A 14,793-nucleotide genomic window follows, 5' to 3' on the forward strand; every position below is an offset into this window, starting at 1 on the left:
GGGGGGGGGGGGTCCTACTATATAAAGAAATGCTGAAACAAGTTTTCAAAAACTGGCCTGTAAAGCTGGTGGCTACTCTATGACAGAGCAATTTCACATTTAGGTATGCACATGTGCGTATCCTGAAGGTAAACTTTGTAAGTGCCCCATACTGGCATTTACAACCCCAATATCCATCAACAGCAGAATGAATAAAGAGTTTGAGGTATACTCATAAAACAGGTTATGATAAGACAACAACAGTGAGCAAATTACTGCTCCGTGCCACATGGATGAACCTCACAGAGACACTGGCGAACCAAAATCCTGACAAAAGAATGAACACCGTGTGGTTCCATTCACATTTAGCTTAAAAAAAAAAACAGAAAAACAAAAAACCCAGTCAAAACCATGATTTAAATGTTCGGAGAGGAGAAAGTGGTGATTAGGAGAGTCCATAGGGGGCGTCTGTGGTGCCCATAACGTTCTATTTCTTGATCTGAGTGGGAGCTGTAAGATAGGCTCACTTTGTGATAATCCGTCCAGCACTTATAATGTATTCTCTTTTTTTGCAGGTCTTTATCTTTTTAAAAGAAGCTTGTAAAAATCGTAAAATTGCATACACTTTTAAATAAAAATTTAAACATGACTTATAGGAATGTTCTTGTATTAAATGTACAGCTCAAGAACGTTCACTTCAGTGTATACCTGTGTAGCCACCACCCACATCAAGATACAAAATTATATTTCAAGGTTCCAGGAAGTACCCCTGTTACGCTTCTCAATCAATAACCACCCCATCCTCATCCAGGGGTAATCGCTTTTCTGACTTCCATCACCACTGATTAGTTCTGTCTGTTCTTGAACTTCATGTCCATGGAACCATTCAGCATACACTTGTGTCTAGCTTCTTAGGGTCAATATAAAGTCTATCATGTTTATATTTATCTGCATTGTTGCAGCTACCAGCAGTTTGTCCTTTTAAAAGAATTATTATTCTAGTGAATGAATACACTATAAAAAAATTGCCATACAATAAAAGGGAAGAAGTACTGACACATGCTACAACATGAATGGATCTCAAAAACATGGTTAAGTGAAAGGAGTCAGTCACAAAAGATCATGTATTATACAATCATAATTTGTCCAGAATAGGCACATTTATACAAACAGAAGGTAGATTATTAGTTGCCTTTGGAGGAATGAAGAGTGACTCTCAATGAGTTCAAGGTTTCTAGTTGAAGTAATGAAAATGTTTTAAAATTAGATTGTGGTGATGACTGCACAACTCCACAAATGCAAGAACCCACTGAACCACCTTCACTTGGAAAAGGTGACCTTTAAGATATACAGAATATATTCCAACACAGCTGTTTTTAAAAACTGTCATGGATTTTAAATGTATGCATTTGACAGATGCTTTCACCATACTGGCGTGATTTCAACCCCAACGTGTAGCCTCTTGTGGAGATAACATCAAGAGTTCTGAGGGATGAGAACCTTTGGGGACCATGGAGCCTTTGGTGTAACTCTTCCCCACACTTAACCAGAGGAAGAAGGGCCCATCAGGCCAAGGGGGCCTAGATGCTGAGAGAAAGAGGGCAGGCTTTGCTCGCTGGAGGAGTACATTGTTCTGAGGTGGTGGTCCACATAAATACTAGACAAAGACGCCATGGAGAAGCGACAGGGCGGGGATACACCAACCCTCACCTTTATTCTGGGATGTGACTGGAGGGTTAACCCTGCTATTTCTGAACACTGTCATCAGCCAGGTGATTTTTCCCTCCACTTGAAAGCTCTAAGGCTTTTCTGAATTCTAATATTAATTTGGACCTGGCCTCCCTCTATCTGGGGATAAAAGTAAAAACTTAGACTGTTTTCTGGCCTGTGGCAAGTTGGTTATCAGATTGTACAAACCGGCTCAGCAAACACCAAAGGATTAAAGCCTAATCTCTTGCAGGTTGTCCCCACAGGGGAAGGAACTCTGGTGAGAGCCAGCCCTGGAGGAGGCCCCTGAGCACAGGGTCCAGCCAGTCACTGAGTCTAGGCCAGAAGCCTCCAACTACTGGTGCTCCTGACATCCTGTGGGGGAAGGGGGCCTGGGCAGGGCTGGTGGGGGCCTTCTGGCCTCTGCAAAGTGTCTTGTGCGTGGATTCTAAACTCGTACTGAGCTCCAGGACTCTGCCGCTATTACTAGACATCCTCTCCTTTCCCCTTGAGCCATTCATTGTTTTCTGGCTGATTTTTCAATTCTCCTCCATTTTTGATGCAATTAAAGTCAACGCTCTGTGCAGGCACCCCCTTAGCAATACTCAGACACCGAGTTTATGAGAATGTCTGAACATCATTACAAAATCCCTCCCCATGAAGAGCTGGATATGCTCTGCTTCTAAGCCAATAAACACCTTCGTTATAAAAGGAAGCTGGTGATTCATTCTGGGTAATTGTCAAAGAATGAATCCCAAATGGATCCCGTTGTGTGTTGAGCCAATACTCTACTACTGTCAGATGCTTTGTTTTGCCAAAAGCGAGCACCCTTACTCTATAATCACAAACACCACGGATGGGCTTTCCGATAAGGAGCACAGCCAAAAGTTCAAATGTCTTTTCGAGAGCTGGCAATGAATTGCTGCTGGCACGGTGCTCAAGCATTAAGACAGCGCAGACGCAGCTTGTACCGGGGAAATTTTACTCTGAAATTATCTCCTGAGAGCAAGTGTAAAAGCATTTTATTAGCAGATGAGTTGTGTGTGTGTGTGAGCATGTATGTGTGTGAGGGTATGTCTAACTTTCACAGCTGCTCTAGGGCTGGCACGTTTTCCCCTCCACGTGACACGTTAACACTGTTATAAAGACAAAAAACTAGTTTAGTTACAGATGTTTTTTGGGGCGGGGTGGGGGGGAGTGGTGGTGGTGGTAAAGGGTTCCATTTTCTGTTTTGCAGAAAAGTCAGCTGCTGCCGAGTGAAGGACAGAAATGCCATTTTGAAAAGTGCCACAGAATCCAAGGTGTTAAATATATGATGCTGTTTGTTCCATCTGAGGAGCTCCAAAAGCTTTCCTAAGAGTGGCTCGTTAATCCTCCCATACTCCTGTGAGGCCGGGAGCATCCTGTGGGCCCCTACTTTAGGAATGAAAACCAAATTAAATCAAAGAAAGATTAATGTCACTAGATGGATCTGTGGCAGGAATGTTTCTCCGGCCCAGAGCAGAGTTGGTACACACAGCAATTTCACATTAAATTCCTTCCAGTGTCATGGTGCTCCAAGACAAAATGACATCAAAGACATACCCCTTCAATGAAGGTAGCTGACCCTCACTGGAATGAGGCAAAGATGACTGCAGACTTTTCTACCATTGGAATTAGGAGCTGAGACCATACAGGGAGAGATGGACCCATGTCATCAATTTAAAGTTGCTTCAGGACTTCCCTGGAGGTCCATTGTGACAAATCCACCAGCCAGTGCAGGGGACACGGGTTTGACCCCTGGTCTGGGCAGATCCCACATGCTGGGGGGCAGCTAAGCCCAAGTGCCACAAATACTGAGTCCATAAGTGAACTATACTAAACCCCACAAGTCATAACTACTGAGCCTGTGTGGGGCAACTACTGAAGCCCGTGCACTAGAGCCTGTGCTCTGCAACAGAAGCCACTGCAGCGAGAAGCCCACGCACCACGACGACGAGCAGTCCTGCTCGCTGCACCTAGAGAAAGTCTGCACGTAGAAACGAAGATCCAGCTCAGCCAAAAACACAGAAATAAATAACTAATCTAAGGTACATTGAAGTAAAGCTCATCAAGTGGGGACTAGTCACTAAATGGGGGCTAGTCCGTCTAGTCAAAGCTATGGTTTTTCCAGTGGTCATGTAGGATGTGAGAGTTGGACCATAAAGAAAGCTGAACGCCGAAGAATTGATGCTTTTGAACTGTGGTGTTGGAGAAGACTCTTGAGAGTCCCTTGGACTGCAAGGAGATCCAACCAGTCCATCCTAAAGGAGATCAGTCCTGGGTGTTCATTGGAAGGACTGATGTTGAAGCTGGAACTCCAATCCTTTGGCCACCTCATGCAAAGAACTGACTCAGGGAAAAGACCCTGATGCTGGAAAAGATTGAAGGCAGGAGGAGAAGGGGATGACAGAGGATGAGATAGTTGGATGGTATTACCGACTTGATGCACATGAGTTTGAGCAAGCTCTGGGAGTTGGTGATAAACAGGGAGGCCTGGTGTGCTGCAGTCCATGAGGTCACAAAGAGTCAGACATGACTGAGCGACTGAACTGGACTGAGTCACTAAAGAACACCTTTTAAAAAATAAAATGAGGTTGCTTCTGAAATAAACAAAAGCAACACACCCTCAAATTCTAAGTGAAGGTGAGTTTTCTTTGTGGTGACATACTGTCTTAACGCCACAAGTTGATGATTATACCATAAAAACAGATTTTCTAGAAATATAAGATTGAACTTATACTTAACCTGATGAAACTGCCATTTTGTAAATAAAAAATGGTCAGATGTTGGCAATTTCTTTTTTTTTTTTAATGTCTTTTTTTTTTTTGGCCTCACTGCAAGGCATGTGGGATCTTAGTTCCCTGACCAGGGATCAAACTTGCGTTCCCTACAGTGGAGGCATGATGTCTTAACCACTGGTTGTTGCTGTTCAGCCGCTTAGTCGTGTCTGACTCTCTGTGACCCCATGGACTGCAGCATGTCAGGCTTCCCTGTCCTTCACTATCTCCTGGAGTTTGCTCAAATTCATGTCCATTGAGCTGCTGATGCTATCTAACCATCTCATCCTCTGTTGCCCCCTTCTCCTTTTGCCTTAACCACCAGGCCGCCAGGGAAGGCCGAGGTGGTGTCAATTTCAAATGGCTGGCCCAAGAGGAAAGCTGGAACTTTAGCCTAAGAATTTTATGGAAAATTATGAGTAGGGTCTGAACCACCATTACATTTTCTCCTTAAGTCTGAAAACACAATAGTCACTACACAGCTCCATGTGGAAACCCTTACTGGCATCTCTCATTCCTAAAATGGTATTTTGTGAAAACAGAATCCTGTTCAACTAACGTTGTCCCAGCAACCACTCATCAATACTGCTCTCCCCGCCTTCCCCTCAGCTCTTCTCACTGACACCCAAAGACTGGAGGCAGACGAAAAAGGAATCTATTTTCTTTCTCAGAGCCCAAGTGATAACCTTGCTCAGTCCTTCAGGAGAGGAGGCTCAGGGCTCAGCAGAGCATCTGGGAGGGGACATTAGAACATTCTCAATAGACACCTCAAATCACCCAAGATGCTCCTGCTGCCCAGGACAGAGCTCTGGAGGGTTCCTGAAACTAGTGACAATGAACAACACAGCTCCGGCTTCTTTCTGGTGTGCTTGGAATCAGCCCTGGGCCAGACACAAAGTCGCTTTGAGGACGGCTGGAACCCCGAGCTAGTCCTTGAGGAGGGAGCCTAGGCTCCACCAGTGAGCATGCGATGAGGAACCTAAGCTCCCCAGGCTTTTGTTGCGCTGGAGTTGTCAGCCCTTGGATACCTGAAAGAGGCTTCCCTCTCATGAAGGTAAACTTCTGTCGCCTTCAAGGAGTATTGGCCTTAAAGGATGTCAAAGAAGGATCAGACGTAAGGAAGCATTCTGATAAACTCACAGACGTGAGATTCAACGTAAGATCTGAAGAGAAGTCGCCCTTTTGAATTTGACATCAGAGAAGATGACTACCAGAATTTCTCCTAAGCTCTCCAGCCAGGCTGCTTCAGAGGCTAGGAGCGTGGGCTGCAAGCCCGGCTCTGAGCAAGGTGACCCCTCTGGCGCTGAGCAGAGGCACAGCCTCTGTGCAATCCCTTTTTCATCTGCTTCCAGCCTTGGGGCATCAGTGAGGAGAGCTATGGGAGTGTGGCCAAGTTCCTTAGCCTCCCTGGGCCTCGGGATGAGAATAATGGCAGCGTCTACCTCACCGGGCTACAAAGAGCACGAAGCAGTCCCTGTTCGTGAAAGCTCCTAGGACAGCACCCAGCACACTAAAAGCTCTCTGTTTTTCTGGTAAATAAGAATCTAAAGTCATCCGTGCTGTAAGAGACCCTTAGAGACAGTCCAAAGAAGCAGTCCACGGCCTGTGTCACAGATGACGCACCTGACCGGAAAGACCACTGACCTTGGGGACGTTCCTCTGAACTTGAAATGTCACGTGAGTGACAACTCTGGTGTTAGCATTGACCACTTGAGCACCGGCACGCTCCCGTTAGGAGGAACGTTCTTCAGCAACACGTTGGTTAAACATCTCTTCTGCCCTCAAAACCTCACAGCTCAGAACGAGAGGTGTGATCTGTAGAGCACATTTCCTGCTGGACACAACACCTGTCCTGCAAACTTGATGCCGCCCAATGGCTGGATGTGGGTGCAGTGAGGTCACACGGCAGGGGCGGGGGCAGCTGCACAAAGCCTGGACCGGGCGAGGCCATCCTGCCACAGTCACATGGGACCAGCCGCCCACACCCTCTATAGACTCACACAGACACACGCTCTGGCTCCAGAGCACAGCACAGCCCCCTTCGTAGTAAACACACACAGTGGGCAATAGTGAAGGAGGCATTCAGGAGGGTTTAATTATAGGCGAGAAGATGCCTCTGGCTTCATAGGTTTGTAAAGGCGTCACTCTGCCCCTTGTCTGCACAGGGCTGAATGAGACTGGAGCAGAAATTCCTCCTCTTTCTGATAGAGAGCGAGGGTAATAAAAGCACCTTCGTCACAGGGTGTGTGAGCATCAATCATGTCTATGCCCTCCAGCAGTGCTGGGCACCGGCTGCCACTGTCGTCGGTGGCTGCCACAGTTGTGCAAAGCAACTGTGCCGATCCCCAGGGTGGGCCAGGATGCCATCCTGCTGATGATAGGGCAGTGCTGGTAATCTGGGGCTCCGGAGGCTGCATCGGCCCCATGAGATGCTATGTTCTCGCTGCCCCTTCATGTCCCTTCGAGAAACTGGTTCTTCAAGTACACGGACAGTAAATCATTCAGAGGAGACCAGCTACACTCTATTCGCCCTGAGGACAGAACAAGGCGAGAGAAGAAACGGGCTCACACTCCAGCAGCAGGGACTTTGTTTAGGTAAGAGGAGGAACTGGCCTTCGCTAAAGATTAACTTGAAAACCTCACTAATTTGGGGTAATTGGAGGGAGGTGAGTCTGAATCACTTAAGACTCCGAGTGAGATCCTATTTTTAAATGAAATATAGTTTTTCGCTTTCAAGCACTTACAGTGACTCAAATGAGAGCGCTTTAGTAAATGAATAAGAGTGATAATTAGCGCCCTGTCTCTTTGGAGGGAAATGTAAGTGTTCTAGGAGAAAATTTTTCTTTAATGAAAGGGCAAAAGGAAGCTTCAGCTCAGCCCTGTCAAATGACTCCAAATTTTGACTGTTCCGTAAAGCAGGTGCAGACTTAGGAGGCTGGATATATGATAGTCTCTGAAAGCCAGGGCATGTGCGATGGTCCAGGTACAGAGGGCATGGGGCCGTTGACCTCCCCAGTTTCCTTCAAGCTCTCTGCGTTTATTTGCCTTACGGCTTAGCTCTTTGAACACAAGGAGAATCCTTTAAGCCCTTGTATCCTAGTCTTGTCATTTATTACCACCATGTGGCAACGCCAGGGTATGAGGCCAATAAATCATTGGGACGGGAAGTGACTACAGGCCAGATTAATTTCATTATCATCCTTAAGCAGATCGGTGTCTAGCACGGCCGGTGTCTGCAGTGAAGACTGATGTCCCCTCTCTCCTGACAGTCTTCCCCTTGCCTTGCAGACAGCGGTCGTGGATCTCCCCTCTCGCTGCTGGAGTGTCTTGTCCTGCCTTTCCGTATTAATGCCGGTGAGTGGCCACACCCTCTTCCTTTGGGGCCCACTCCATGCCACACGGTGGCCAGGGGATGCCGAGAAGCCTGACCAGGGTGGGCCAGCCCTCCCTCCACAGCTGAGCAAGGCCAGCATGTGGGTCAAGACACCAAAGGAGGGCATTTGTGGCTGAGTTTCTGCCAAACTTGCCCAGACAAGCCCACCACCCAGAAACAGGAGGAGACAGCGGCTGGGTGCGGCTCTCAAACGCAGATTGAAGGCGGAGTAAGCCTGATTCTAATTTTCCCAGCCCTTAGATTTCCTCTGGAGCAGCGCTTCTCCAAATGTGGCCCACCGACAGGAATAGGTACTTTCAGAAAGTTTCTTGAGCTTTTTAAAAACTCAAAAGGCGCTGCAGCTTTTGGCAAGATGATACCAAGGTTGGAAAGTCTAAGATGCAGAAGAGCGAGGACAGGGACAGACTGTTAACCTGGCACATTCTCTGCGGGGCGCCCTCCAGCAAAGGCTGCAGGGGCAACACCGACCCAGGGATTACCCAGAGCAACAATTTCTCACCCGGCTCTGAGACCCACTCAGCCAAAGAGCCCAAGGCTCAGGGGGTCCTCTGCTCCCGGTGGTTGTCCAGGAAACCCTGGCAAGGGCTGGTCTCAGATTCTGTCTGGTTGAGGGGAGTGCCCGTCCCAAAGGCCTTCTGGGTGCAGACACGTCTCCATGGGATTTCAGCCCTGAAAGACGGGGCGCTACTCTCCAAGGGCCTGGGAAGCTGCTCCCTCCACAGGCCTGGGAAGCTGCTCCCCTGCTTCTCCAGCTCCGCAAAGGCATCTGTGCATCTACCCAGCCATCCCCATGCCTTCCTGACCCCTCCCCTCCCCCAAGTATCTCTCCCACCCACACAGCTCACGGTATGCACCTTCAGCCCATCTCAGAATACAGCTGCACAGCCAATCTCGGAATTCATCTGCTTGCCTCATTTTCTAGAGCCACAGGGTCATTCCTCGTCAACATCATTCCTTACCTGAAATCCTTTGAAGAGCCTCCCTGTTTCCCTGTTGGCACCTCCTATATCCATGCTCCACACACAGCCACAGTCATTTTCTGAGACACAAATTTCTCCTGCTTAAGATCCTCCAATGGTGTCCCGCTGTCCTGGGCATAACAGCCAGACTCTGGACGAAGCCTCGGGGCCTGCACGGTCTGCGCTTCCCCGCTCCCCTCCCTCCCACTTCTCCGGCTTTCTACTGTGAGAAGCCATCCTGTACTGGTCAAGCCATGGGCCCTAGAGCCCAACGATTTGGGTCCCAACTTCTCTCTGCCACTGACTAGCTACCGACCAGCTCACACTTCCCTGAGCCTCAGTGTACTCATCTATAAAGTGGGCTAATAATAGTCCCTACCTCATAGGACTGCTATAGATAGAATTTGCAGAAATAAAGGGAAAGGCTGAGACCAGCAACTGGCACATACACATTGGCTGTTACTGGCTCTCACTGCCACCTGTGCCCCTCTCCAGTTCCAGCTAATCTAAAAGTCTTTCTGCAGAAGAGCAAGCATGCACCCCTTCCGTGTTGGGAATGTTGGCCTGGTTGAAGTTCTCACTCTTCAGGTCTCAGATGAGTCACTGCTTCCTCCAGGAAGCCTTCCTGGATGCTCTGAGTCATAGCACTATTAAACTGCAAGATGTTGCCTCACGACTTGGCTCCTCTTTCCTTTCTATCCCCACACTGGTCCCAGGGCTGTAGGCTCTCTGAGGTCAGGGACCTAGTCTTTGTTCCACTTGCATGCCTTCCCAGCTCTTAGCACAGAGTGGATATTCAACAAAGATTAGGGTAATTTACTGAATGACTCCCAGGATCCCGTGCTGTTCAGGAACCTCCCCTGCCTCCCCTCTTTGGTTCTGAGCACGCTTCTCTGGCACTGAGCTCTCTGCTGGGTCACATGTCCCCGTCACCCACCTCAACACTCACCCAGTAAGTGGGTCAGAGGCCACAGAGGTATCACTGAATATTCAAACAAACAGGAAATGTAAAACTTCTTCAGAAACAAAGGACTCTACACAGAGGTCACCAGGTCAGTAATGAACAGCGGTGCATCTTAGAACTGAACTTTGTTCAGTGTCAAGCTCGACAACGCCTCTTCCACTGAACAGGCCGGAGGATCTGGTAAAGGTGAAGTTGCTGACCTAAACCACAGGATAGAGAGTGACTGGACCCATGAAAATCACAGCTCTGGGAAAGGAGATCCCAGACCACGAGCAAGTAAGGAAAACTCCTGCCCCTGAAACAAGCAATCTTCAAATGATTCCAGGAAACCGGTGGGAATCTTGTAATTTTCAAAGAATTTGCATGGTCCTGGACAGGATCTAGTCCAGTTTGGGCTGGGGATGCCCTTGTTCTTACCTCGTAGTGGCCAATGGTATTGAGCTTGGTGATTCCGTCTTCAAGAATCACAGAGGAGCTGTCAATATCCAGAAGTTCTTTGTGTCGTGTGCCCACTTGAAGCTCTGGAAAAAAATGTTTTAAAAAGAGCATTTAGTTTTCTTTTAAAATGACGCTGAGAAATGTAGCATACTACCCTGTCACTTTTGCAATGACTACTTACAGGAGACACAGGTTTGATCCCTGTCTGCTGTAAGTAAGACAGGTTTTGGGAAGATCCCCTGGAGAAGGAAATGGCAACCCACTCCAATATTGTTACCTGGAGAATCCCATGGACAGAGGAGCCTGGCAGGCTACAGTCCATGAGATGGCAAAGAATCAGACACGACTTAGTGGCTAAACAATAAAGCTAAAATAAAGTGGTTTTGAAGGTTTGGAGATGTTATCAGCCAGGCCAGTAGCTTGCATTCTCTTCTGTTTTATGTTTAGAGCTCTGATATGTAAGATCACTTTTTCCTGAAGCTTTTACTCTGAGGCTAAGCCTGGAAATAAAGCCAAAGGAAGACAAAATAATGCATCCTCAGAGAGATTGAACTCTTCAGAAAATTCCAAAAGCACATCTGCATGCCCACCACCTGTGTGTTCACAAGCAGGTGCTCTGGGAACGATCTGTCTGTCCCCGTGCGGGGTGCACTGGTCGGCTGGCACCCCGGCATCAGGGCTTCAGCTCCTTTAAGAGGTCACCAACTTGTGCCCGAGGGTTAGAGTGTGGCCCATGGATGTGTTTTTTTTTTTTTCGTTTTGTGAACCTGCACCATGCTTTATTATATTCTAATGTCAATTCAGAACCAACATTTAAAGATTGGAAAATTGCACATGAAAATTAGGACTTGTGATTTCTCTTTTGAATAAAGCTGGATCATATGGTAACACTGATCACACTGCCCCCCTACCTGGCTGGTGGCTTTCACCAATTAAGTTGGGTCCCACCAGTTCCCATTATCCCTGGTAGGCCGACACCCCTTACTTATGATGCCTCCTGCCCATCTGGGCATCTGCCTGTGTGAGTCTCTGCTCTGAGAGGTCTCCACACAGCTGCTTCTGGTATCAGATTTTAATACAATTTATGGCAGGTACCTAAGGCTATGCCTTAGTTTTCTGAAGCTAGCCAAGGAGCTAGTTTGGAAAATGATGAGACACGCAGAAGCCATTTGCCATCGGACTATAACGGGAAGCTCCTAGGGGGCTTGTCCTGCTCCCTGTCCCACCCCCCACATCAGAGGCCAGGAACACCCGATGGGCAGAAACCCTAAATGGTGTGAGGATGGTGCTATGGACCTGACAGCGCCAGGACTGAGGCCACAGGGCCATTTCCCCATGGGCCTTGGCTCCAAGGGCCTTTGTAGTCAGAGTGACACTCAAAGATGCAGGCGCAGGTCCAGGAAGCTGATGGTCCTGGGTTATGTCATGGTTGCCTGACTGGAGCTGCCCTTTGACCCCGCCTCCAACCAAATGAGCTCACATGGTCTTGAAGGGCCCCCAGTCCAGCCAACAGAAGGAAACAGAAGACAGGTGGACGAGAGTGCTTTAGTGGCCTCGCTTCCCTTGAAGCCAGGCTTTGGAACTGCTATACATTTGCGTGGTTTCACTCTTGGGGCCAGACCCCGCCCCCAGGTTTCTCTCAATGGCCCTTTCGCAGGGGGTCTGCCTTGGAGGGCCGGATGGGATGAATTTAATTGCCTGCTTAGTCGAGGCTACACCTGCACGTGCAGGAGAGATGAACCTTGTTACGCTGTCTGTCACCGCTGCGATTTGACTCTTTTTTCCCTATCCCATTATCTGCTGTAAAATTCCACGACAGTCTCCTGGGAGGGCTGCGTGGAGCTCAACTTTAAAATGTTGATGAACATTTGAGTGAAGTGGAGCCCTGTTAGCTCGCTCACGCATATGCTCGCCTTTGCAGTATACCAATAGAGCCCGAAAATGAATTCAGAGCAGATGCTGCTTCGTGGTGGGGGAGGACGGACACTACACGTAATGCAGGATGCGATTAGCAGAGAGGAAGATGACCTTTCTAGCCTGCTGGGGTTCACACCCCGAGTCTGAGCCACCCACTAATGACACACTCGGGATCACAACAAACAAATCAAATGCCAACGTGAAACCCAACACATACAGAAGGCCTGAGGTTGACACCTTTTGTACTTCTTGATGCAAGGTGAATTCACTGGGTCTCAGGGTTAGCAATCTCATGAATCTGATTTACAAACATAATTTTTTTTAAAAAAAAAGAAAGCTTCTTTGAAGGATCCCGGTTTTGTAGGATGATACTTGTGAGAGAACAATGCAATCTCTGGGTCCCTAGACATGCCCTCTGGGAACATTCCAGGCTAGTAAGCTTCAGCAAACAGAGCCACAGCTACATGCTGGGGGCCCGGTGGGAGGGAGGGTAGGTGGGAGGGATGCTTATCAGGGAATTGGGACAAAATAGTATTGCCTTACCAAGTCCTATTTCATTCAGCTGAAGTCCATAAGGAGAGCCATTTTTGCTTAGGAATGCTTGGAAAATCTTTTCTTTGGCTTGACCTATGGTATCGCAATCAAGAACATTGACTGATATGTTCCGACAGACATCTGCACTCTCATTTTCTGGGATTTTTTCAAAGGTGACAGTTAATGCCTGCAAGAACACAAACAGGTTTCCAAGTCTATTAGATAATTGCAATCTGAAAGGCATTCATAAAAGACACAAACCTTGGCAAGTCCTACTAATACTTCTGATAGCACATTAGCAAATACCGTATCACATTATACCCACTTTAATCTTTTTTCCATAATCCATTCTTTTCAGGGATAATGGAAAGGAAAACAGAAAGTTAAAACTCTCATTATAGAGCAAGCATTGAATAAATATATTTGAGGGTAAAATACACACACACACATAAATATTCTAAAAATAGTGATTTCATCTTCAAAAAAGAAAAAAAAATATTGGAAAAGTTTCACAGTAGATGAGGGTAGACTGGGGACTATCTTTTTTATTAAAAGGACCACAGATCTTAGAAGCAAAGTTCCAGGTGACAGGAAAGGTTATGAGGTCTCTGTATTGATCACGCCAGAGGTCACTTTTTAATACGCAGCAGTGATTATGATTATGTTCCTCTCCCCCTCCACTTTCAACCAGCTTCAGCCAGGCAGTTTCCTGAGCTCTCATTAACACACCGAGATCCCCACTCTGTGCTATTATTCCTGCATTAATTACTTTACAGTTCAGCGCCATTACTTATGGTTTTTGTCAGTTAACATTCTCCCCGTGCAGCAAAACCTCAGAATCAGCCTAATGGGAGAAGTAAGGCCTTGGTGAATGTGTGAAAACTTAGAACTAGGGAGTATTTCAAAAGGAACTTAAAAGCAATTTCAAGTTTACTTTGCCTAAGAATAAACCGATCTAAAACAACAAAGTTACATACTCGGGATTCTCAGTGGAGCTGATTCAGGCAAGTGCTGAGTGTTTTGTAATCAGCACAACATACAGTTCAGATTCTAAGGCACCCTGGTAATCGTGGAGCCAGACGACCTGGGTGTGGTGGCCAATGTGCAGTTACTTCTAGTTTTTGAGCCTGGATACAGTGAGGGCATGTAAAATGATTAGCTGCTGGAAATGTTTACAAAATGAAAACACAATTAATGTGGCAAATGGGGAGCCTTAGGGTTAATTCAACTTTAAAATGGGTGTAAGAATAGTGAAGTGAAGTGAAAGTCTTTGTGACCCCATGGACTACAGTCCACCAGGCTCCTCTGTCCATGGAATTCTCCAGGCAAGAATTCCGGAGTGGGTTTCCATTCCCTTCTCCAGGGGATCCTCCCAACCCAGGGATCGAACTGGAGTCTCCTGTATTGGAGGTGGATTCTTTACCATCTGAGCTACCAGGGAAGAACACTATACAAGCATAGCACTCACCCCCTAGCGTTGTTATCGGATTAAATAAAGTAACTCAGGACGTCCCTGGTGGTTCATTGCCTAAAACTCCACACTCCCAATGCAGGGGGCCAGGGTTCAATCCCTGGTCAGGGAACTAGATCCCACATGCCTCAACTAACACCCAGTGTCACCAAATAAATATTTTTTTTTAAAAAGATAATACAAGTCAAATGCTTGGCATTAGCTGGGCTGCTGGGAAAGGCTCAATGATGATGATAATAGTAAAAGTAACAGGCAGATTATTATTTCATGTAAGTCATCACTATGATTATTGTTAGTATCAGTATGCCTTCACATGGAAACAGAGACTCAGCCAGCCTTGAGCAGCTGGGACCCTGACTCCACCGTCAGGGTCTCTACCAGAGTCAAGAGCAAGCTGCCTGGAAGGAGAAAGGGGCAGAACATCCGCTCGGGGTCAGACTCCTGGTTCAAGCCCAGTTCACCTCTAACTAGCTGGGTAACCTCTCTGCACCTCAGATTTCTCACCTGCGAAGTGGGAACAACAACAATAAGTTCCTCCCAGGGCTCCCAAGATGAACTGAATTAATCACCTCACACTTTGAATGGTGTCTGACTTGGGAGGTAGGACTTAAAGACCCCGGATGAAGGGAGGT

General features: G+C 47.3%; 1 protein-coding gene across 1 annotated transcript in view; it reads right to left on the reverse strand.

Moving 5' to 3' along the window:
- The window catches only part of PLXNC1 (plexin C1), a gene marked incomplete at its 5' end in the record, with an annotated part of 153,455 nt that overhangs the window by 13,868 nt on the left and 124,794 nt on the right, over window positions 1-14,793 (reverse strand). Inside the window, 2 exons of the mRNA XM_010839711.1 lie at window positions 10,219-10,322; window positions 12,700-12,877. Coding sequence (XP_010838013.1) covers window positions 10,219-10,322; window positions 12,700-12,877 — 282 coding nt within the window. The remainder of the gene's footprint in view (window positions 1-10,218; window positions 10,323-12,699; window positions 12,878-14,793) is intronic.

Source organism: Bison bison, unplaced genomic scaffold, assembly GCF_000754665.1.
Source record: "Bison bison bison isolate TAMUID 2011002044 unplaced genomic scaffold, Bison_UMD1.0 scf7180017864133, whole genome shotgun sequence".
In the NCBI taxonomy this organism is placed as follows: Eukaryota; Metazoa; Chordata; class Mammalia; order Artiodactyla; family Bovidae; genus Bison; species Bison bison.